Below are 23,872 nucleotides of genomic sequence, written 5' to 3' on the forward strand. Positions count from 1 at the left end.
AGGGCCATTCGTGAAACCCTAAAGCGTTGGCGTGAAAGGCGTTCATCGAAAGTAGCACATACCTAATGTCTTTGTGGCGCAGCCTGATGAAGCATTGGGTTGCTGTCGTTGATGAACCCATGTGACGCGAATTCTATTACGCTCAGCTTCGGAGAAAGTCAAAAGATCTTTTGTGTCATTTGTGGGGTCTGATGTGGGATTCTCACACCGTACTCTTGGGACAAAGGAACGACAACACAGTAGTGCAAACAATCACAAGGGCATTTATTGCACCTTTCATACATCACTGCCTGCTAGCCGAGTTGCTATCCACAAAACATGCCGATGGGCGCGCGACAAATCTAGAAGTCCGACTCACCGCGTCCTCGAGAGCGAATATGTTCGCTCCATGCTGGATCCCAACGCCTGGTCGTTCGCGTGTATAGTCACGCGAATCGTGGCGCGTTCGAAGGCGGCCACGCGAGGCGGTCTCGCAGATGCATCGGTCGCCGCGCGCGCGGAATGTCCGCGCTGTTCGGCGACCCGCCGGGAAAGAGGGTTGCTGCACGTGCGGCACGTCCGTCCCGCTTCCTGTCTCGAACCCCGAGAGAGAGCGCCTTGTCTTTCCCGAGCCCAAGTAACCGCGCAGCGGTGCGACGCTCGCGCCATCTCTCGGACTGCGCTTCAACCACATCGACCGCGCTGACGTCACGCAGGCCACGCGGCGAAGCGGGACCACAGGAGACGCGCTATGCAGGAAAAACATCAGGGGAGGCGCGAGGGTCGCGCATCCCCACACATTGTAGAGCGGCACATTCCCAGTTACCCATGTTGGCTTCAAATACGTTTATTGATGACGGCACCCACCTTCTGCCACATACCCAGTGACCCGACTTGGCATCAAAGAGATTCAAAAGACATCAAGAGGCATCAGAGCGGAGCAGGAGGGTATGGCGAAACAGTGAAGAAAAAAGCCTAGTGCGGCGACGATGCTTACGACATGGCGCCAGCTGGAGTAGTGGGCGTCGTCTGAGAGGTCTGCCGGCGGCGGCTGCTGTGAATTCCGTCCCCGCGTCACCCATGCGCTGACTGTCTTGATCTACAGATCAGCGAGGCAGTTGCGCCATGCTCTGCTCAGTTTGCAACGTGCACGAGATAGAGATTGTTAGCGCACTGAAATTTCAAATTATTGGATATCGTAATCGTCGGTGAATTTTTTTTTGCGCATAGGTGACGACCAAGGACTTTGGGGAGGCTGAATGACTCGGCGGTGCAGCATGTCGTTCGCTTGCTACGTGATAATTTGGCGCTCTTCCGCGGAAACGCGATAAGGGTAATGTCGCAAGGAGGCTTGTATCAAACCAGTGTCGATGTTATCAGACACATTTGTCGTGCGGCCCGATGGTGATAGATGACAGCCAAAGGAAGAGAAAAACTTTAAAAGGGGTAGCTAGAAGTTGGGCGCGGTGAGCCGAAAAAGAAACATCAGCGTCGATGCGTAAGTCGAACACGGCTGGAAGCGAGGGCTAGGGACAGACGTGATGGCGTCAGCGTGACAACAGGTGCAGTTATGAGTAGAATCAATTTCTTCAATGGAGTCAAAAGCTTGAACATGTCCTAATCGCTCTCCACTGAGAAAAATGACTGGGTACGGGTAGTGGTTGTACACCAGAACCGATGCGGCCCCACAGGTAACAGTGCGGACGGTAAACGCGAGATAAATGCCTTTGAGTTGAGCGAGCAGGTCCGATGGCGTAAATATTAAGGTGTCACCTGGTTCGGCAGCACATGACAGAGCAACAAGCGCCCATGTTTTAGGAGCTGTATTTGTGTCGGAATCATCTAAGATTTGCTTGTACTGAGACAAGGGCTGGGCGATGGCGAAAGCGTCACTACCGCCCGAAAACAATCGATGACGGCCTTGTGACTTGACAGAAAAACGCATCGGAGAATCAGTTCATGAAACCAGGATGGCAACAGGAAAAACTCGATGATGTAAAGAACGTTTTCGATGACGACACGGGCCGTGCACGCGGCTGATGACTTGCAGGGGAGAGTACCATGCCAGAAAGTAACGTGGTAACGTTGCTTAGCTTGCGAGAAGGACAAGGAGAAAGCGATCATCGACGAGCAGAAGGAAAAGTAGAGTGCCTTGGCGGAGATCAGAGTCAAAGGGTCAAAGCGCCCAACATGAAAGGCGATTCCACAGGCGAAGCAGATGGGTCGGTTGTCTTGGGCCCTATAACGTAAAACTATTACAATATGTTTTTATTCCAACATCCTGGCGTCAAATTCCCGAAGCCACGGACGCAAGCAGTTGGCGGTGACCGGCAGCATTGCCTTAAGAGCCCAGCCAAACGCTCTCCTCGTTTATAGGCGGTAACATTTGTTTGCTTTCATAACGAATAGAACTGCCTACATTGAGCAGCTTTTCTTATCTAATGGGCTGGCAATAAGCGAGGAGCACGCTCGCGTGGACAGGGTTTCGTTGGGGCCGAGTCAGTGCACTCAAAATAGATAACCGGATAAAGAGGGTGGTGCCGGCATCTGCGATTGGTCAGCTTCCCCTTACTTAGCTTGCCTTGGCTAATCGAAAATCAATGCGGCGTGCAACGGAAGGTTTAGAATACCGAAAAAGCGGATACCCAGCAAAAAAAATGTTGGTAAAGTAATGTGATAAACGTGCCGACAGGGCTCGGTAATGTTTCATGGCCACGCAAAACGTTTTATTATATGCAAATAAACCACTGCTCTCCGGGAGGTGCGAGTAGCTAGTGCCTGAGCGACCACAGGCAGCCATCTTCTATTCCTCTGGGAAATTAGCAGTCTTCACGTACTAAGAAAAAAAAGTTTTGTTCGGCATATTAATACATCTTTAAAATGTCCACGTTACTTTCACGCGTTGAGTTCTCGCGGTTGTGTGACGTCGCGTGACGGTCACGTGAAGTAGGCGCGGTCCGAATACATTCGACGATTAGCCGAGGGCTAACAGAGGAAAGCATGGAATCAAAAATAATTGTCGTTCTTTTGTTCGGTCTAATCATAGATTTCATTTTCTACACGCCATATCAGATGGGTAGCTATCGCGGTTTTCGTGACAAGGCGTAACAGACAGATGGCATATGGGGGGGGTGTTCCAAAAAAAAGTTTTTTGACCCATCGCGGTGGGCTGATTGCAGAATTGGAATAGGAAATTTTGGAATAACTTTACGTTATAGCGCCCCTAAAGTGTGTCATGCGTTCGCTGGAAGAAAAAAAAATGTGGTGTCTGCCTCGGAAAGGGAAATGGTGCTGGATGCATGGGCGATGCGAAGAAAAATGCTAAAGGAGGTTGTCGTATCATTTTAGCGACAGAGGTGAGAAAGACGGGGAGGGTTGTCGGCATAGGATAGTGGCGCCGTCACAGTAGGTTGTTCGTGAACGTTGGGACCAGCAGCAATAGCCTAGAAAATCTGTGTGTGGATGATTGGCTCTGGGGCCGGACTCAAAGTTGCGGCAGGCTTCTGGCTATGACGCAGCAGCGAAAGCTGGCGGGCCACCTTGTCATCAATGAAATATTTTATGTGATCAAAGAGCGAGGATCGGTGGGGAGGACGGTAGCAACAGCAATGCCCGAGATAGGATCAGCGTCGGATATGTTTGGGCAGACGATGTTGCATTGGCGGCGATGTTCTTCAAAGCTCGGACAAAGGCTGACGAGCGCGATGACACTCGCTAGGTTCTTGGCAAGCAACATCTGAAATGCACCGTACGCGATTACTTCGAGAATGTGCTCTATCTTCTCGTCTTCTGTCACGGTGGCATTTACCCGGTTGCAGAGGTCGAGCACATCCTCAATGTGTCTGGGAAATGTCTTGCCCGGCTGCTGCCGCTGTCTCGCCCGACAACAAAGGGCGCATCTGCTTTATTTCACTGTATATATCTCTCTGCAAATGAAAGCATTTCTTCGTATAATGTGCTGCTCTATAATAATGGTAATCATTGCGCGGAAACCACACTTGATAAACATATGGTTGACGAGCCAATCACGCCAAGAATGATTCGCTTTCCCTAGATATGAACTGGATTGTAATTTGCCTGTTTTTCATATCCCCAAGTACACAGAAAAGTCTCACTTTTGTGAACTTCCTGGCTGAACAATGACTTTGATCAACGGATTAGCTGGCGTCGAGCTGTTGGAGAGCGTGGATTTATCAGCAGCTGGATATGCTGCATTGAGTTTGAGTCGGGAATATGCGTCACGTCGTCAGATGTAGACGGTTGACAAGAGGTTTCTTCGCAGGTCAATGTTGTAGTTCTGTCTGGCAGACGCGTGAAGTAATGAGACATGCAATGGATGTTTGCTTGCTATTAGCAGCCGCATTCTTTCATCAGGCTGTCAACGTTCGTCACGGTGATAAAGACGAGCAGATCGTACACGCGCTCGGTGGTGCCTTTGCGTACGTCAGTCTCGGACACCTGGCGAGTTATTGCATAATGGGCCGGCACGTTTTGTACATAGCAGGGCTCTGTTGACACCTGGGCACGTACCTCCAGATGCTTCTGGGTGGCAAGCTGTCAACAGGACGGGCTGCCCAGAAAGTCGTGGAGCATGCTGCTTGAAGCCGTCGTTGCTGGGTGGCCCGTTCCCGTGGGTCTGAAACTAGACAGGAAGAGTTCCGCCGACGTAGATGATGATATTCCCCACCATTACTATTTGGTACCAGCGGTTATCTTTGCTGACATGCTGGTGCTAGATGAGCCCCTCCACTTGAACGTGGTCTATGCCTGAACTGGCAACGAGGAAGCGGTGATATGAGAGCGACAGACTGGGTGGTCGCAGACGTGGCTGGCGGCGACGTGTCTTCTTACAGAGGATTGGTGGTAGACTCGAGATGATGGCGTACACTACGAAGCTGCGTTGTCAGAAGGTGCGCCGCCTCTCCGCAAAGTATGTTACGCGGAAGTATGTGGAATTTCCCGCGGTACATTTTCAAGTCTGGAAGTAGTGAGCACTGGCCAAAATGAAGACCTACACACGCACACGCACACGTCTTCTGTTCTTGTGGTGGCCGCTCTCTTCTTCCAGCAGTCTAACGCAGCGATATAATAATTAATTAAAGCCGCGGCTCCCAAAGCACGGTACAAGGTGGCACAATAAAGTTGGGAGATGGCCTCCCAAAATTCCGGGCGCCACGCATAGTGGGTTATGCCAGAGAGCAGAAATTGCGGAGGCCCAGGACAACTTGGAAGTAAGTTATGTAGCCCTCGGTCAAATGATTAATGCCACTTGTGAGTTCGCTGCGCAAAATGCTGTTCGAGACGTGCTTGTCGCCGTTGCCGCTCTTATAGTGACGGGTTGTTGAACTGAAGGTATCCGTAAAAGGACGACGAGCGGTTGTAGGAAAGCATTATTGGCTATTTGAGACATGGAATTCGGTAAACGTATGCGCAGATCTGGGGACTTCATTTCTCAATTTTTAAACATCTTTTCGCAACATATCGTAATTTATGATATCATGGACATTTTCTTTCCACACAACAGAAAGGTCGCCGGCGTGGTTGCATTCGACGTGGATGATATTGACTGGAATATGCCTTGCATCACGGTGTGGTTCGGCGCTTGGGCAGCGTGGTTTTACAAGCGCAACTGTAGCCAGTTATATCCAGTGATATGCGAGAACCGCACATATATTGAGAGTAAGTTGAAACAGCGTACAAGTACGGAGCCTCATTAGGTTTTGTAGGCATGTATATATAACATGGCGTCTGTATACTTTCTTCAGATCAACGAGGCCGGTACTCTATTAACATTCATCTTTACTGTGGTGAGTACAAGTACTCGTTCGCTTTTCGCAAAAAAATCTTTTTCAAGTTAGCCATGCTAAGGACCCCGTTCGTGCTGCAAAAGATAAAAATTTGCCATTTGCCAATGTTTTGTATGATTCTCAGAAAGTGACATATTTAGAAGAAACAAAGCTCTCATTTCTGTCAATATTCCCGCTATTTCGTAGGGCAGTGTCAAAAGGTTGTGGTGATGTGTGTAAAACATCCTCTGTGTAAAAGGCCGTGAAAAGTATCACAGCGGTGTAAGTGGCAAAAACAACGGCAGATTTACACAAACGCCTGGGCGTTGTTTTCATCGCGGGAGCCATTTGGTACGAGATTGAGATGACATCACGCATTTGTCCCATCTTTTCACTGGCATGCCGCTTGCAGTGTGCAAATAGCCAGCCGCAAAAGAACCCGTGGATTCCTTTGGAAGGTACATCGCACTACGTAGTACAGCGAGAAAGAAGCGAGATTGAAATAAAACAAAATAAATAAATAAATGCTAATTTAACAAGCATAGTGTCACGCGCGCGTGGGTCAATATGAACGCATCTCGCTCGGTGACCGCGGAAAGTCGCTGTCAAAACGCGAGAACGCGGAAGCGCTGCAGCAGCAGCGACCAAATTGACCTTCGTGCTGCCTATCACTTCAACTCGAACTATACGCTAATGCACAGCGCATACGAAGCTACCAGCAGTCAGTGCATTTTGTCCACTTCGCAGATCAGTTTCAAGATGAGGCGTCCGCGCGGCCGCGGCCTATGCAGGAGTTGCCGGAGTAGAAACCTTCTGCATTCCTTCCCTCCCCCCGGTGCCTCGCGGGCGACGGAAGACGGCGCGCTTCCTGCACTCTTTGCTCGCTTGCGCCGCGAGATTGAGCCGCGATCGTCGGCTGACCATTTCTAGCCTTCGCTCGTACATACAGCGTACGGCGCGCGGCGACGTTGTTGTCGTGCTCGGACTTTTATAGGAACATAACGGTGACGGCGATGATGACGGCGGAAAAAAGCTTGGAGTGTCCGTAGAGTTGCTATTGCAATATTAAACAAACTGCCAAGAGGCGTTATAGTTCAATTGATAAAACGCTTAGATAGCAGAGCACCGCAGCGAGAGGACAGAGAGCCTCGGCAACACATGCGCAAAGCTTCCAACCCCTCCTTGTCGTCGTATTTCTCCAAGCAGGGCCTGCTGCTCGTTTTTCTCCAGTACAACGGCCACCCCGGAGGAGCCGTCTCGGCGACCTTCGGGCAAGATAGCACAGGTGGATCAACGTATGGCTTGAGCCGCTGAACGTGCACGATTTCGCGCCCTCGGCGGCGCTTATCGGAAGGCGGCTCAAGGGGTTCTACCAAATAGTTCACAGGAGATGTTTGACTGACGACACGGTAGGGACCCTGGTACTTGGAAACAAGCTTGCGTGAAAGTCCAGGGCTGGTAGCGGGAACCCAAAGCCAGACTTGTGAGTCAGGGACATAGGGTGCCGGAGAAGAGGGAATATCCCGAAGGTGTCGCTGCTGATCTTCCCAAATTAATGTGCGTGCGATGTTTCGGCACTCTTCCGCGTGTGCGGCAGCCTCGGACAGGGTAGTAGCCTCCGTTGTGTCAGGAGGATACGGAAGGATGGTGTCCATTACGCAGGAAGGCTCGCGTCCGTGAAGAATAGAGAACGGGGAAAATCCTGTACTGGTTTCTGTGGCGGTATCATAAGCGTTCGTCACGAAGGGTAGAATTCGGTCCCAATTGGTTTGGTCAGATGCGACATACATGGCTAAAGTGCGGTTAAAGCGCTCAGTCATGCCATTAGTTTGCAGGTGGTATGCAATAGTAATTACGTTGCATTCCTTGAGCAGGGCTTCTATAACATAAGACAGAAAGACGCGGCCTCTGTCGCTCAGCAACTCTCTGGGGGCTCCATGGCGAAGAATGATGTTACGCAGAAGAAACCAGGCAACATCCCGCGCAGATGTTTCGGGCAGAGGCGAAGTTTCGGCGTAGCATGTGAGATGGTCTATCGCCACTATCACTTACTGGTTTACATCTGAAGTAGTCGGAAGGGGCCCATAAACATAAACTCCGACCCGGTCAAAGGCCCGTCCTGGACAAGGCAATGGTCGCAGTGGAGCAGCTAAGGCATAAGGGGTATTCTTGCGCCGTTGGCAAGCGAAGCAGGAGCGGACATAATGGCGGACGAATCGGTACATCCCGCGCCAGTAATAACGAATTCGCAGGCGTGCGCACGTTTTTAGTACTCCTGTATGTGAGCATTGCGGGTCATCGTGAAACGCTGCACACATTTCCAAACGTAGATGCCGAGGTACCACGAGTAACCATTTGCGCCCATCCGAGAGGTAGTTACGGCGGTATAGGAGCCCGTCACGAACAGCAAAGTGGTGTGCTTGGCGACGCAATGTACGGCCAGTAGAAGGCGCTGATGGGTCTGACAGAAAAGCCAGCATAGCAACAATCGATGCATCCTTCTGCTGCTCCGAAAGCAAATTCGTGGCTGTGAGGGAGGACTCGCATATTCTTTTTTTCTGATGATTGGGCTGGCCTGACACTGGGGAGCGAGGCAAGGCATCGGCGTCCGAATGTTTACGGCCAGAGTGGTAGAGCACTCGAATATCACACTCTTGGAGGCGAAGCGCCAATCGAGCGAGGCGACCTGAATGATCTTTCAAGGACGAGAGCCAGCAGAGTGCATGGTGGTCCGTGATGACGTCGAACGGCCGGCCGTAGAGTTGAGGAGGAAACATAGTTAGGGCCCGAATGATAGCCAGGCATCCTTTTTCTGTAGCGGAATAATTTGCTTCCGCTGTCGTAAGTGCGCGGCTAGCGAAGGCAACAACGTATTCATCGAAGCCAGTTTTTTGTTCCTCAAGAACAGCGCCAATGCCGATGCCACTGGCATCCGTGTGTATTTCTGTCGGTGTGCTTGGGTCAATATATTGGAGTATGGGAGTGAGGTTAGAAGACGACGCAACGTCATGAAGGCGGCATTGCAAATTGGCCGCCAGGCCATGAGGTTGTCGTTAGCCGCGAGAAACTGCGCCAAAGGCGCTATTGTGGTGGCGAAGTTGCAGATGAAAGAACGAAAATAGGAGCATAATCCGATGAAGCTGCGGAGTTCTTTGCTGGTCTTTGGTCGTGGGAATTCTGCAACGGCTTGGAGTTTAGTTGGATCTGGGAGCACACCATCTTTCTAAACAACGTGGCCAAGGATGACTAGCTTCCAGGCGGCAAAGTGGCACTTCTTTAAGTTGAGCTGGAGCCCACCATCGGCGAGGCATGAGCACGCGTTTGAGTCGGAACAGGTGAGAAGGAAAGCCCGGGGAAAGATGACAATGTCACCGAGAAAACAAAGGCATGTCTGCCATTTGAGGCCCTGGAGGATGTTATCCATCATTATTTCAAACGTTGCAGGCGCATTACGGAGGCCAAAGCGCATCCCGGTAAATTCATATATGCCGTCAGGCGTAAGAAATGCTGTTTTCGGGCGGTCTGCCTCAGCTACCGGGACCTGCCAATAACCGGATCTTAAGTCTAAGGACGAAAAAATTTCAGCGCCTTGGAGGCAGGCCAGTGCGTCATCGGTACGGGGAAGATGATAGACATCTTTCCGGGTTATCTTGTTTAGTCGTCAATAGTCCACACAAAAACGGATAGCCGGATCTTTCTTTTTGATCAGCACTACCGGAGAAGCCCAGGGGCTGTGTTATCGCTGTATCACGCCGCGCGGGAGCATGTCTCCTACGTGCTCATCGATGACACGGCGCTCCGTCGCGGACACACGGTATAGACGTTTGCGTAGAGGCGCGTGGCTGCCGGTGTCGATGTGATGAGCGATTATGGAGGTACAGTCGCGGTCAAAAATACGCGGCCCACGGCTCCAGTCGGCGGAGCGGCCGCGAGCCGCACCGCGGCGCTCGCGTCGGCGCTGCGAGAGTTTGCGCTCTGACGACAGGTATCTCCCTCGCTCTCGGGCGGATACGTAACACGGTTGACAAAGTTCAAGTGCATCGTTCAGCTGTTTCGAGATAGCGAGGGAGATACCTGTCGTCAGAGCGCAAACTCTCGCAGCGCCGACGCGAGCGCCGCGGTGCGGCTCGCGGCCGCTCCGCCGACTGGAGCCGTGGGCCGCGTATTTTTGACCGCGACTGTACGTCCTAAGCATTGTTTTTCGAGGTCGAAAAAAGTTCGAAATCGGTTAAGGAGGTCGATGATCTGCGTGCGCTGACTCGGAGTGAGGTTAGAATCAATAAATGGAGCAAGCGTTCGGTCACATGCAGGCGCAGGCGCAGAGACAGGGAGAGCAGTGGCGTCAACGTGAAGAGGAGTCGAGTCATCAGGCACATCGTACACAGAGTTCATGTCGAATTCATCAGCAAAACCGAGGCACTCGCCAGGATGTAAGCTTGATGGACACGAAAACGGATTCGAAACGTAAAGTGCGCTGGAGCCCTGGTGAAAGGGGAGGAGGGCAGAGGGAAGCAAGAAGGGATGACGGCGTGAAGCAAGTTGAGATGGCGTGAAAAGAACTGTGGAGTCGTAGAAAGCAGCACAGGAAACGGGTACAAAGGCGGTAGAGAAAGGAGGGATATCAGGGTCGGTGGCGACGAACACTCGGGCAGAAGGTGGAGGCAAACTTTCAGAACGAGTGCCGCAAAAAGGAGCCAGGCCAAGTTCTGCACGGGCGCAATCAAAATAGCGTGATGAGATGACAGGAAGTCCCATCCTAGAATGATGGCATGAGAGCAGCGGGGAAGAGCTACAAAGTCAATGTGACATAAATAGTCTTGTGTGGCGACACGGACGGTACATGTTCCTAAGGGCTCAATTGGCTCAGCGCTTGCTGTGCATAGCGAAATGACAGAAAACGGCGTTGCGCCTTTTCGGAGCGTACGGCGAAGCTGGTCGACAATCAAGGAAACTGCGGCATCCGTGTCGACAAGCGCGTGAACAGCGACACCTTCGGCCAAAACTTCAACGAAGTTCGTAAGGAATAAATGAGTGCTTCAGCAGTTAGAAGAGATCGCAGTTCTTGCCTCCGGAACTGCGCCTTTTAGTTTTTTCCACAGCTGGAGGGCGGTGAACGATGGGGGAGAGCGAACGTTGACGGGCAGATGGAGAGCGACGAGTGTTGAAGCTTCGGGCAAGAAGAGATGAAGGAGCGAAGTGCAGAACTGGTGGCGAATAACGGGACTGGGAGTCACGAGCATTCCCTGGAAATCTCGCAGTATCGGGAGGATACCAACCCCGCCGGCGGCAGAACCGCGCCACGTGGCCAGCAAAGCCACAGGCGAAAGAGATCGGCCGGTTGCCTTGGGTACGCCACGGATTATCAACAGGGGGCCTAGGTAGCGGTGCACAGTTCTGAGCTGCGCCTAGGGGCTGGGGAGGCGCGCAGAAGCCGCTTCTGGGCAAGTATAGTTGGCAGCTGGAGTAGGCGAGGCGTGCCGCTTGTGGGGGTGTAGTGCGCAACTTGAGGTGGCGGTCTTGGCCTGGAGACAACGGCAGCGTACGTGAGCGGAACCGTTGCTGAAGGTGGTGCGTCACTGACTTGTTCATGTATGAGGCGTCGGAGTTCCTGGGACAAAGAGGACTCAGGCGACTGAGTAGCAGGCAGCAGTGACAGTTGGCGCGCGACTTCTTCGCGGACGAATTGCTTGATTTGGTCGAGGAACGAAGAGTGGGCGGAAGCAACACTGGAACTGTCGGTTAAAGCCGTAATTGTGTCGTCGGGCGCGGCAGCTCGACGGGTAGCGTTCTAAGAGGAGCTCATCGTAGCTGTGGCACAGTGTAATGACCTCGTCAATCGTTTGAGGATTTTTCGCCAAGAGCATTTGGAAAGCGTCATCCTCTATGCCCTTTATGGCATGCTTGATCTTTTCAGAGTCGGGCATGGCGAGATTAATGCGCCGACAAAGGTCAATTACGTCCTCAGTGTAGCTGAAGAGGTGTTTGAAACAATGGGCAAATGCTTTCCAGATGGAGAGGTTGGATTCATGATTCTGGAACCGGAGATTAGCGACTCCAGAAAGATAGAAGATGACGTTAGTCAGTTTAGCTTTGTCATCCCATTTGTTATGCGCGCTCACGCAATCGTATGACGAGAGCCAATCCTCCACGTCATGGTCGTCGTTGCCGCTGAAGAACGGAGGGTGTCGTTGGCGCAGAGCACCGGAGCAGACGACAGGCGATGCCAGGGGAGGAGCGGGCTGCGCGGCGTCCTGAGGGATGGCAGATACGGTAGGGAGCGTCTGGCTGCGGAGTTCCAGGCTTGAGAAGGGCCCAGCGCGTCCACCAAATGTGAAGAAACGTTATAGTTCAATTGACAAAATGCTTAGATAGCAGAGCAGCGTAGCGAGAGGACAGAGAGCTTCGGAAACACAGGCGCAAGGCTACCAGCCACTCGTTGCCGTCGTCTTTCTCCAAGCAGTGCCTGCTGCTCGTTCTTCTCCAGTACTAAATAAATAAATAAATAAATAAATAAATAAATAAATGAGCGCGAGATTGCTCGGGGAAAGGTAGTGGCGAAAAGCACAGACAGCAGACTTGTGCTGCTGAAGAATCACGACTCAATGGATAAGCTTGATTCTGGATTGAATCAATGACCTTGAGGAATCAAACTCAATTTCCAGTGAAGCTGTTCCTTTTGAGCAGGTGCAACACTAATTTCAGTTGCCTGTAATGGCACCGCGCACTTTAAGGTGTTGCCCGCATATGACTCGACCGTCTGAAGCCTTTTCCTCATATTATAACGCTTTCGAGCACTCGCTGATATGTTTTGTTTTTTTACGAAAGCAGGAATTAATCCTCACACATTTTATTTTCCGGGAACATATCCATATCCAGTAAAATTTTAGTGTTGGTGGCGCTTATAGCTTCCATCTCATTGCGTTAAATTATGTGCGTTTGCCACAGAAAACGTTTAACACTCACAAGGGCCGGCATACGTAATTAGTTGCTATCACAACATTTTATCTACGCATTCAGAAGTATGCCAACATGTTACTCATATCATACTCTTATATTTCACTAATTATAAACGAAGTACCAAATTTTATTCACTGAAACCAGTGAGAAAACCTGCTTTAAGCCACGCATAGTACGTAAAAATACAATAAACAACACGTTTCTGTAATTATTTGCTACGCTACTAATTAGGCCGCATATGTTAAAGTTCCGCCGCACATTAAACCTTATATTCCCTTCATTTCTTCCAAAGGTGCGCTTGGTCTCACATAACGTTCTCTCGGCATAGGTGGAAACAACATATAATGTTCCTATAACGTTGTCGAGGAATTGTTCATTTTACTACAAAGACACTATTCTTATATACATTTAATTATTGGTCTTCCGTAAAGCTATATTCCTATTTTTGGAGTTTGATTTATGCGGCACATGTACTTTTTGCAGGGCAGTGGGCTACGTTTAGTGTCCTTTGTAAAATGCAACCACAAGACGCCGGAGCCCTTGCATTCGTATTTATTACAAAGGCCATAATTAACTACCCAATTTCCAGCTACTCCTACACATCACCCACAAGCTGTGAAACATATTAATTAATTATAGACAACGTGCCTTGATTTACTTGCTCTATAGCGGCTAGGTAGCGGATGTTCGCGATGGCCTCCAAAGAAAAGAACGATCGGCCAGCCGCGAGCTATAGGAAGGAAGCGCTCCAGGCTTCCGGGCCCGAACCACCCTCTCATGCGCCGCCGACCAGCCGCCTCCGCTAATGGTGGCTTAACACAAAAAAAGGAGACGGCCCGCATCAACATCCCGCTTGCAGGTTCATCAACGGCGTCAAGAAATCGCAATTCGATCGCCGTATAACACGTGAGAGTAGCAAAAGCAAAACAAGAAAACGGGTTCCAGTAATTATTTGCAAAGCTCTCAGTTTTCTAGGAACGTTTATTCACAAATTGCACTTTTAATGTCTTCGCTCATTTCCACTGATGTCCTGCACCGCTGCACGGCTGCGTAACCTTCTGCAAGGACTGTAAATAAATAATTTTCTAGAAAAGCTTTACTTACCCTGCAGAGGTTTGAAGTTTGTCGTATCTCTCCCACAACAGGCTTCCTAGTTAAACGACATATAAGCGACGTGCGCAGCATAGCTGACTGTACAGACCGGGAAACCCAAGCCTAGTATACATGAATCGTTGTAGGCATAAAAACTGTTAAATGTCCAGTATTCAGTACTTCATGACTTCATGACATAGAGTGACATTGACCTCATGAGTGATGGATGTATTTCAGCAAACAGTGACACACACGCATGCACGCACGCACTGCTTCGCACTGTATACCGCTTCGCAATTTGTGGTGAAGTGCAATTCTCCTACTGTGCTTTTTATCCGCAGCTAATCCCCCCTCGTGGGCTTATTACTGCCTATCGGAGCGCGGCACGATCAACAAAAAAGCTGCATCAGAATTCTGCGCAAATCGCCGTTTGTCATTGCTGACTGCAAAGACATTTTATGAAATACAAGAGATCTACTTTGTTTTCAAAGAGCTCCCCGATCCGTTGGCCGATTCGCGCTTCGAATATTGGGACGCACGCAGCACGAGCAGCCGGTAAGCGTGACTTGTTTCTCTTCATTTACTGCAGCTACACTGAAGTACAGCGTATAGCTGCGAATTCAATTCGTGCTCGTGCGCGTATTTATTAGAAGAACAGCGTAGTTGAGATACACAGAGTTTAGGCGTTGGGCGTCTCAGGATAGCGTGCCACCTGAGGAGTCGTTACGTTATACTTTTGAAGGAACAACGCAGGATGAGCGTAGTAAGAGCTTTTGGAATGCAAAATCATGGCACTACTAATACGTGTAGCTGTACACATATCAGGTATAATTAGAGCACATGCTCTGAACTTTGGTGGAGTGCCAGTGCATTCAAACCACGGCTCCTCCAACAGTTTTTACGTAGCGTTAGCAGGTACGAGGGAAGGACCGGTAAAAATGTTCGATCCAGAAGGCTCTACAGCCTGACACAGCGTCTCAAAGTGGTATCTGCTACGAGGAAAGAATTCTAGCAAGTGAGACGTGATGCGCATGACAAAAACCTCCCGAAGCTAGTTGCACTTGACGCGAAGAAGACACGATAAAAACATTTATTTATACGCATCGCCATTTTATGTATAATCAGTGGCCATGAACTTGCCGTGAGTGAGTTTTGAATGGGGAGGATGCGAGCAACTAGGCGAGGCACGAGAAAAGTATGCGTCAAGTGTGGACTAATAGCTAGTGCATTTATGCTGCTGTGTTGGGAGACAGAGGTTGGATCACACATGAATTTTTCATTATTAAAGAGGCCGTCGACACAAAAGCCTAACTACCTAACCGCCTACTGTAACATGCCTCTGATGAGCATGACACTGCTTGGCATTACAAATCTAAGCCATGGGAATAAAAAAAAACAATATTGTTTCATATTTAGAGAAGCAGGTGCACACTCTGCATTTTTGAAAACTTTTGAAAACTCAGACGTGCGGCTAATTCGTAAAATAGATAGAAAGATAGTTTTTCAAGAGTCCATTGGCTGACGAGTTTTTCCCGTAACATTTATGTTTCCGCATTTTTTCGCCAACACCCAATCATCGCCGTTGGATATTGCGATACACAAGTTGGTTAGTTCTGAAACGCTAGTGGTCCACTTTGTTGCTGAGATTCAGTTTCTGAGGTCTAAAATAAGACGTGGATGTCGTGTATCGGAACAGCACTACTAAAATGTTAGGATGCCGTATGTAGTAGACTGCCTGGAGTTTTTGAAGCACCGCTCCTTGCGTTTTGGTGCAACATTGAAGTCCAACTCCGACCACCGCAAAACCCTTATTCTAGGATTGGTCAGCTACAAAACTCATTCTGATAACTGTGATGATGACATAATTTAAGAGCCGCAGCAATCAGGGACAACTTTAACCGATGAATGCGATCAGGAGTGGCGGGAAGAATTGTTCCAGATGCAGGGGTGCGGAATATTATCGCTTTTTTTGTCGACTAAGCGAGTGATTTGTAAATTAAAAGTGCTGGTAATTGGCGTACGGCTGAAGTCGATATCACCGGTTCTATTCATATTCATGTCGGCAGCTTTCATAGTGCGGTGACAGGCAAACAGTCTTTCTGCATAATATTCATTATGTACTGCAGCCTGCAATTGGCAGTCAGGTGAGCTTTTTCGAAAGCTTACAGGCGGCATGAAAAGCAACAACTACCGTTTCTCATTGTATATGGCGTGGCAATGCACCTGAAACATTCTCAAGTAGGAAACAGCAACAGTCTTATCTAGCTGACGTAAAAGCAGGTCGGCACCGTCAGGGGTGCCCGCCACTTTCGCTAACAAGGGCACATGCTTAAAAAACACGATATCATCAAGAGAAATCCGGAGCCTCTTATGAATGAATGTATGAAAGAATGAACGAACAAACGAACGAATGAATGAATGAATGAATGAATGAATGAATGAATGAATGAATGAATGAATGAATGAATGAATGAATGAATGAATCAATGAATGAATAATCAGAAATACATATGGCGGCCTTTGAGCACAAAGTCTGGTGCTATTAAAAGAATATAGTCTTGCAATACAAATAATATTTTTTGTGCTTAAAGCTATGAGTAAGTTGTTTGTCTCGGTTGACCAATGCAATACTTTTTTTTTGTTTCAGGCAAGATAGCATCGACGAGTGCCTCGCAGTCGAATTAACTTACGTTCCACAGTACAAATCTAACTTTCCACAGTACAATAGGATTCCACGTAACTGCTCTGAAGAACTCGGCTACGTATGTAAGTTTGCTCAAGGGCGTGAGTGGCTAAAGCTTCTAGGCCCACAAAGCGAATTTTAAGATTATGCGGCATCCAGTGCTACTTCTGACCGTTTAGCGTTCGTTTTACGTATTTGAACTGCCATGTATCACCCTGTTACAATTATGTGCTGTAACGGCGACATCCGTTTGACCAAGTTCCATGCGTAGAATCTGGCAGGTGAGCTTTAGCGCTGATAAATCAATCCTGATACGTGTCACCAGAAATCAAGATATATCGAAATTCCCGTGGACGGTAAATAACTTTCCACTGACGGCAGTAAATAAACACGGATACCTTAATTGATAGTATGACATGGCCTCAGATGACAGTGTCACGGAAATTACGTGATAACCACTGCACAAAAACGGCTGTTCTTTCTCAGAACGCGCGTTTGAGCAGCTACACTAGATGTAGAATTTTTAGCTTATAATATACTCGGCAAGCCTGTCATTTAATGGGTTAAAGTTGCCTGATTCCCGTATACTAAGATATTAACTAACAGACAGAGGGAATTGAACGGAAAACAATAAGTTTCATCTTTAAGAAGTACAGCATTACTGATTCACCACCAGAGCTAATTCACTCAGCAGGACTGCTTAAGCTGCAGTACCGCACAAAACTCAAAAACAATCTGCCGACTATTGAATACTATGTTTAACATAGACAGCACTACGTACCTGCGTAAGTCGTTAACAACATAACATAAAGGTCCTCAAACAGTAGGAGTATCACTTTAGCACTGTTTGGCTTGCGTTTAGGATTGGCACTTAGACAACGGAATAAATTACCTGCATACTTAACTAGCACTTTGTCATTAGTAAATTTCTTACGGTTGTATGAGGTGCACCTGTACGCACAGCAATGAATTTTCTTTTTTTCGCTTTGTTAACAGCAATGCAAATAACTCTCACTGCCGTGTTAATTTTTGTAGCCTACCCGTATTTGTCTTCGTGTTCTTTTCTTCGTAATTGTATTTTTTTGTGTTTGAAGCTGAATATGTTGTAGAGTGTGTGTTGATCATGCATGTGCCCCTCCTGCAATAGTCCCTATAGGGATCGGCCTTAACTTGCAAATAAATATTACCAGACATATTTAAGGCAAGGTAAGTACACTAAAAAAAAAAGGTGTGGTCTTTGTGAAATCTTTTCTCAGCTTTACAATTGCTGGGAATTTTAGCGTAGAGGACAGAATAGAGATGCCGCGACATGTAAACTTGAAGAACGAAGCAAGATCACTTTTTTTCTTGAGTGCGTTTTGTCTCTTGCACTCATAGTAAAAGTAAAAACGCACTCGTGATCATACTTCTCAGAACCTCAGCAGATACGTCATTCACCCATCATTGTGTCTGATTCCATCGATGAGCGCGCAGTTGCATGGGACGTCGTCAGCTGTTGGTCGCACGCTGACCTAGGCTGACGTAACGTGTCTTCCTTCTAGCTTACCTGCGTGCACTGCACTACTAACGTCTTGGAACTCCAAATGAAGTCTGAGGTTTCTATCTGGCTCCTTGAGATGCCTTTGCCCGGGGTGATCGCGGCCTGACCTTTCTTTTAAGGCATACTCCCATTCCTCTTGCTTTAACCGAAGTAGATTATCTGCCTGAAAATGTGCGACTGGTATCGTACAAGTGAAATCGATTATGCGTGGTTTGTGTTTTTGGAGAAAATCGCTAATGATTTATGACTGCCGTCGTAAAAACACGCGTGTGTTCACTGCGCGGTTCGCGGAGTCCCGGCAGTTACACTGCAGCAGCCGGAATTCATCATATTTTTGGCTCCATTGTTGTCTTAGCACACGCCGCTTCGAGATGCTTAATTTGTCCGGTCATGGTTGCTGACAGCTGAGGTGGCACTTGTGTGACTCAATTTCGCGTCAACAAATAGCCGGGTAACTTAAGACAGGAACATTCTATTATCGTAGTGCAAAAGATCGGAGTGTCGACTGTGTTTTGGTAGCTTACTGCTGGCATTGAGTAATTTATGTGTACCTCTATAAGTGATGCTGTTATGCTTAGATGGCTGTATTTGCTTGCACCTATCCCACTAAATTCTTAAGTTGACAACAGCTGTACTTCCTTGAGGTGTCGTTAGCCGTGCTTCCTGTATGCTGGACAATGACCGCTCGCACGAATATGAGCGTAAGAATGTTTCTTCAATAACAGTGGGCTCAATGTTGCAGATCTGTCCTCAGCATTGTTGGCTGCATATGGTTTCACATGCCGTGAACATAATAACTCCAAGCTCGTTGGTAATGTGGAACATTGAGCGAAGGAGGCACAAACCTAAAAAAAATCAATTCGGAGGTTTTACGCGCCAAAAGGCACCTACTTGGATTTCCAAATCTCTGCTGCGATGTTAGCAGCATCTTCGATGCAAGCAGGATAATTGGTTTGGATAGATATTGTCTCATTCAGTAACAGCAATTATCATGAAAATATGTTGCGGACCTTCATGCATTGGTTTGCGGTGAGAACCGTCGTGTGACGAGGCTGTTTCGCATTCCCTGTTTTGTAAACTAAAGGGCGCGGGTAAGTCTCGCGGCGTAGGCCTCCTATGGCTTTACTGCACTTTATTTTTGCTGACTGTTTCCTTTCGTCTAGCATGTCTTCATCGACTAGCTCAAAAGTGGGCCGCGTGTGTAGTGCAGAATGTTGTTGCTGGGGGTGGCCTGAATGTTAGTAGGCTTAGCAATGGTTACTGAACGAAAGGAGCCAATGTCGTACGTCAGTCCTAATTTTTTGCCTTCTCGGGAAGTATATTTTTGGCACTGGATTTCTACCACTCTTGGTGTGTTCTTTGCAGCACAAGGAAGTGGATGGGATAGAGACGCCACAATTGGGTTCTGGGTTGAACCAACCGGTCCGGTCTTTGTCGTGGCAATAATGGTCCAAGTCGGAGCTTGTCTACGCAGCGTGTGGTTTAACATTCCTCGCTGTCGCTGTGGCCGGTGTTTTGCCTGTAGCCTGGTTCTTCATGATTTTCAAAACAATGGTTGGGGTACGAATGTTGCTTGGTTTGCTCATGGTGATATTAAGCACTGAGGAACTGTTGAAAAGACTACATTCAGGTGTTGATGTTTTGTGGCGTCGAAACGCTTGTCAGTGTCAGTGTCATTGCACAATCGTTGTGCTGATACTCTTGACTGCATCGGTGCTGGTAAATTTGTAGCCGTTCGCTGTAACAGGTTTGCCTGGCGTCATCATCTGCACACTTGCCTGTACCACGGCCCCGCTCGAACGCAGCCACATGCTGCGCTGCTGCTTCCTTCGAGCATGGCGTTGCGTGTATGCGCATCGAAACGTTTTTTTTTAGTGCGGTAGCATAGATACGGATGCGGGAGGCTCGTTTGTCTGTCAGGACGATGGCATTGTAACGACTCGCGTTACTTGCCCGCCTTTTGAGAGCAGGAACGTCACCACATCCCCCCCCCCCCCACACACCTCAATGCGTTTGGCTGCAAAAGCCGCGAAGCCGAGTGGTCGTGTGGCTAGTTTTCGTTCACTGAGTTCTGTCGGGACGCAGGGCTGCGTTCTGGTTTACGCTGCTGGCATGATCGTCATGAGCATGCACAGTAGGGTTTCTGCTGGCCTATCACACCGCGGTCGCACACTGGTGTATGCAGACCGGACAGTAAATTTTTGAATTATCCGCTAATAAACGACGACGACTTTCTATCGGTGTCGTCTCATGCATGGTTGAGATGCGACACCGATAACGCCGCTGCCGTAGTTTGTCATTGTGCCAGTATTGTGATTCCTGTGTCTTGGTCTTCGCTCTTATCCAGCTTTTCTGGACACGAGCGTTTAGTTCGCGTGTGTGCCACCACGTGGCGTACTGACCTTATACTTTTCGAACTTCCCGCGGGGATGCGTGATGGTGTCAACAAAAAAAAATGTAAAATTTAAGAGCTACCCCTGTGCATTGAACTTCGCCACATTGCTTGTCCCGGCGGCGTTATCAGTGTTCCTGACAAAGCGTAGCCGCTCATCGCCTGGAAATGACTTATCCTCAGAGTGTTTATTCGCGACGAGCGATGGTCGATTTTGGGCTTTTGATACGTTTCTTGCTACGGAGTAAACAAGCTGTCGGAAAAATTGTCGGAAGCACCCCGCGGCAGCCTTTCTACAGTCGGCACGTATTCTTAACGTCCGAACATCGCACAGCTTCTACGAGAGACGCCTTCGTGGACGGCTTTTGATTTCGACTTATCGATTTCGTTAAGGTGCCCCTAATTTTTCCCTAGCGACTTAGCTATCCGCAATCATGGGCTGCCGGAGCAGCTGCAAATCGAGACGTGCATAACTATTTAATGGATACATGGATAATTTGGTTTCGCACCTTGAGGCAAAAGGTGCACGACACAAGAATTGTAGCAACTGTCTCTGTGTGGTCGTCCGTTAACATGCTATGGCCGAAGTTGCTCACAATATTAGGTCCCATTTACTGGCCACCGGGCCAGGTACACCTTCGGGTACGACATATACAGTACATGCAGTTAGTTGCGAAAATACTGTTCTGTCACGGTTATCCACGTGTGTCAAAGGAGACCGTTATTTAAGATGATTGTGCAGTAATATACGCGGGATTTGTCTGGTCTCTACATTGTCTAGCATGTTTCCGTTCCGCCTTATAGTATAGCTGCCATGTAGACTAGCGGATATCGCACACCAAAATGGCTACCCACTTACTCAAAGACCTCGCGCACAACTCCTGACACTTACTTGTATTCAAGACTTGTGCGACTCCCAAAGACATCCTTAAGGAATGGTAAATAATAAATTATGGGGTTTTACGTGCCAGAATCACGATATGATTGTGAGGCACGCGGTAGTGGGAGATTCCGTTATAATTTAGACCAGGTGGGATTCTTTAATGTGGAGCTAAATCTAAGTACGCGGGTGTTTGCGCATTTCGCCCCCATCGAAATACAACCGTCGTGGCTAGGATTCCATCTCGGGAGCCGGTGCTTAGCAGCTCTACACTACATCCACTACGCAACTACGGCGGGTAAGGCATGTTGGCAGTTCGAGAAAGCTGACCGGCGGCACGTGAGTCAATTTGCTTCCTTATGGCGCGAGAATCGGTACGAGCCGTCGAAGGGTGAGCATAGAGTTCATTGTATTTAATGTGATGGACTACGCGTCCAAGAATTTTCCCGAATCGCCCTGTAACGAATGACGACCAGGCATCTCGCTTACATGTGCAGTCGCCTCACAGCTGCCGGGCGTTGGCGTCGGCCATAGGACCTACTTGGCCTTTCCACAACACCTGCCAAAATTCTCGCCTTATTTCACACCGTCGGCTTTCGCTTCAATAGCATATTTATTTGTCCGGAGATTTGGCTACCAACTTCAGGTTTCTTTTTTTTTAATCTTTGCGCTATCTTTCATATGTTAGCTAGTACTGTTGTGAGATTTCCAGCGGGTTCACCCTTCCCAAAATGCCTGCAGTTTTGGCGGTCTCTGTTCATATTTTGGGGAATTTTTATTGGACGATGAAATCATAGCACGGCCCCCTAACCAGGCTGCTTAAAAGTCATTTTATTTTCCTGAGGTCTTGTGCAAGCTTCTGCCTTCTTGCCATTCATCGACTTCCTGATTTTCCTGTCACTTATATCCTATTTTGACGACTACGATCCCACGAATGTGGGATCGATCGATCCCAATGTAATAGCCAATGATCGATCGATCCCAATGTAATAGCCATGGGATCGAAGCCACTTAAATCAATTTTAACGTGGACGTGACAGCCGCTTTTGCTCACTGCGAATGAAAATATTTTAATAATAAGCGCCAATCTTAAGCATATAAATTCACAGCCTAAAAAATCATGCGAATCCCACACACTGTGGGAATCGATGTAAGCGAAGCTTTTGTGTTGTTTGCTTTTATTGACGATAATTAGCGATAGTGCTGACTGCAAATGTATAATTTCTTCTGCGTTTAGTGCAATATGAGAGTAGCGAGTCGATGGCAAATGTTGCCTTTCGTGCACCACTGCTGCTTGTCTGGGTAGTACCCAACGTACAGCGAGACGTGTTTGCTTGAGGCGTTGTTGTGCGCCATTGTTTATAACCTATGAGAGGGTTGAGCATTGTCATTGCTTCTCATGGCACATCGTATCGTGGCAGAAGTACTGGCAGAACTATGAGGCTCTACGTACTAAACCATAATAGGATTATTAGGCATGCCGTGGGGGCTGACTGCAGATTAATTTTCACACCATGGCGTTCTTTAACGTGCACTTAAATCTAAGTCCACGACTGCTTTTGAATTTCGCTCCCGTCGATATCCAGCTCCCACGGTAGGGATGGAAACCGCTACGCCGAGCGATGGCGTATCTGCAAAGCTTCCGCGGCGGGCACAGAAGCGCTGATTTGACGTGCGGCCGCTTCTTTAGTGTTGCATACACCCTACGGTGATTTAATGCGGTTTTTCATCTGCGCACCCTGTGTCAATAGTCTGCTTGAAGAGTTTGCATGGTGTTTGTTCTTGAGAAATAGCAGATACGTACAGTGCCATACCTTCCATTTGGCCGGCAACTGTTGTGGTATCTATAGTAGTAGCTTTTCCTTATCTTTATCTCCTTAACGTAACCTTTTCCCTGTCACGACCTTCCCTCCTGTAAGGGAACATCAAACGAAGGGTGGCAAGGCTGTTATTTACTCGTTTCGCGATTGCACCGGTTTTACCCATTATCTGCCTCTTCTCCTTGCTCCCTCTCTACCATTCTATTTACCTCTTCTCACGACTTGCACGTTAGTAGAGTGGTAAGCGCTGCAGTTTCTGGAATGTTTTTGCTCGGGGTCGCAGATAATTACAGCTGTAAAAAGGCTAAGGTAACGAAGCCCAGGGAGCTCCAGAGAGCACTGTGCACATGTGACGCGATGGAAAGGTCCAAACGAGTTTCCACGTCGCCATTCCTCTCTGCCCCGTTCGTTGCATGTATATGCACCGCCCTCCCTCAACACAGCCTGCAAGACAGCAGCATCAGCAGCAGTGGAAAAGTCGAAGGAAGAGGCAAAGAAAGCTTCGCTTAAGAAAAAGATGTCTCCATTTGTTGGCGTAACGTCGCGTGTCGTCGGGGCATCATTCCTTTGCGGGCTTTAATCACTTAGAGAGCCCACTGTCCGATTTGCCCATTAGTATTTCCTCCTTGAGGAGTAACCTTTATCCTGTTGCCAAGACGCGTATTCTCTAGCCAGTTTACTACAGACCTACACGACTTTTTTAGTAGGCTCATTATTTGCATCATCCACGGGTATACTGTGAA

The 23,872-nt window shown here is 48.5% G+C and overlaps 2 protein-coding genes across 2 annotated transcripts in view; one reads left to right on the forward strand and one right to left on the reverse strand.

Annotated features, from left to right (window-relative positions):
- Nucleotides 1-23,872, reverse strand: part of LOC135921304 (uncharacterized) — a 208,343-nt gene that overhangs the window by 142,380 nt on the left and 42,091 nt on the right. The window lies entirely within an intron of this gene.
- LOC135921305 (uncharacterized) overlaps nucleotides 1-23,872 on the forward strand; it is a 79,774-nt gene that overhangs the window by 36,225 nt on the left and 19,677 nt on the right. The window contains exons 7-10 of the mRNA XM_065455630.1: nucleotides 5,504-5,658; nucleotides 5,745-5,786; nucleotides 14,156-14,369; nucleotides 16,462-16,580. Of these exons, the coding sequence (XP_065311702.1) occupies nucleotides 5,504-5,658; nucleotides 5,745-5,786; nucleotides 14,156-14,369; nucleotides 16,462-16,580 (530 nt within the window). The remainder of the gene's footprint in view (nucleotides 1-5,503; nucleotides 5,659-5,744; nucleotides 5,787-14,155; nucleotides 14,370-16,461; nucleotides 16,581-23,872) is intronic.

Source organism: Dermacentor albipictus, chromosome 1 (assembly GCF_038994185.2).
Source record: "Dermacentor albipictus isolate Rhodes 1998 colony chromosome 1, USDA_Dalb.pri_finalv2, whole genome shotgun sequence".
Lineage (NCBI taxonomy): Eukaryota > Metazoa > Arthropoda > Arachnida > Ixodida > Ixodidae > Dermacentor > Dermacentor albipictus.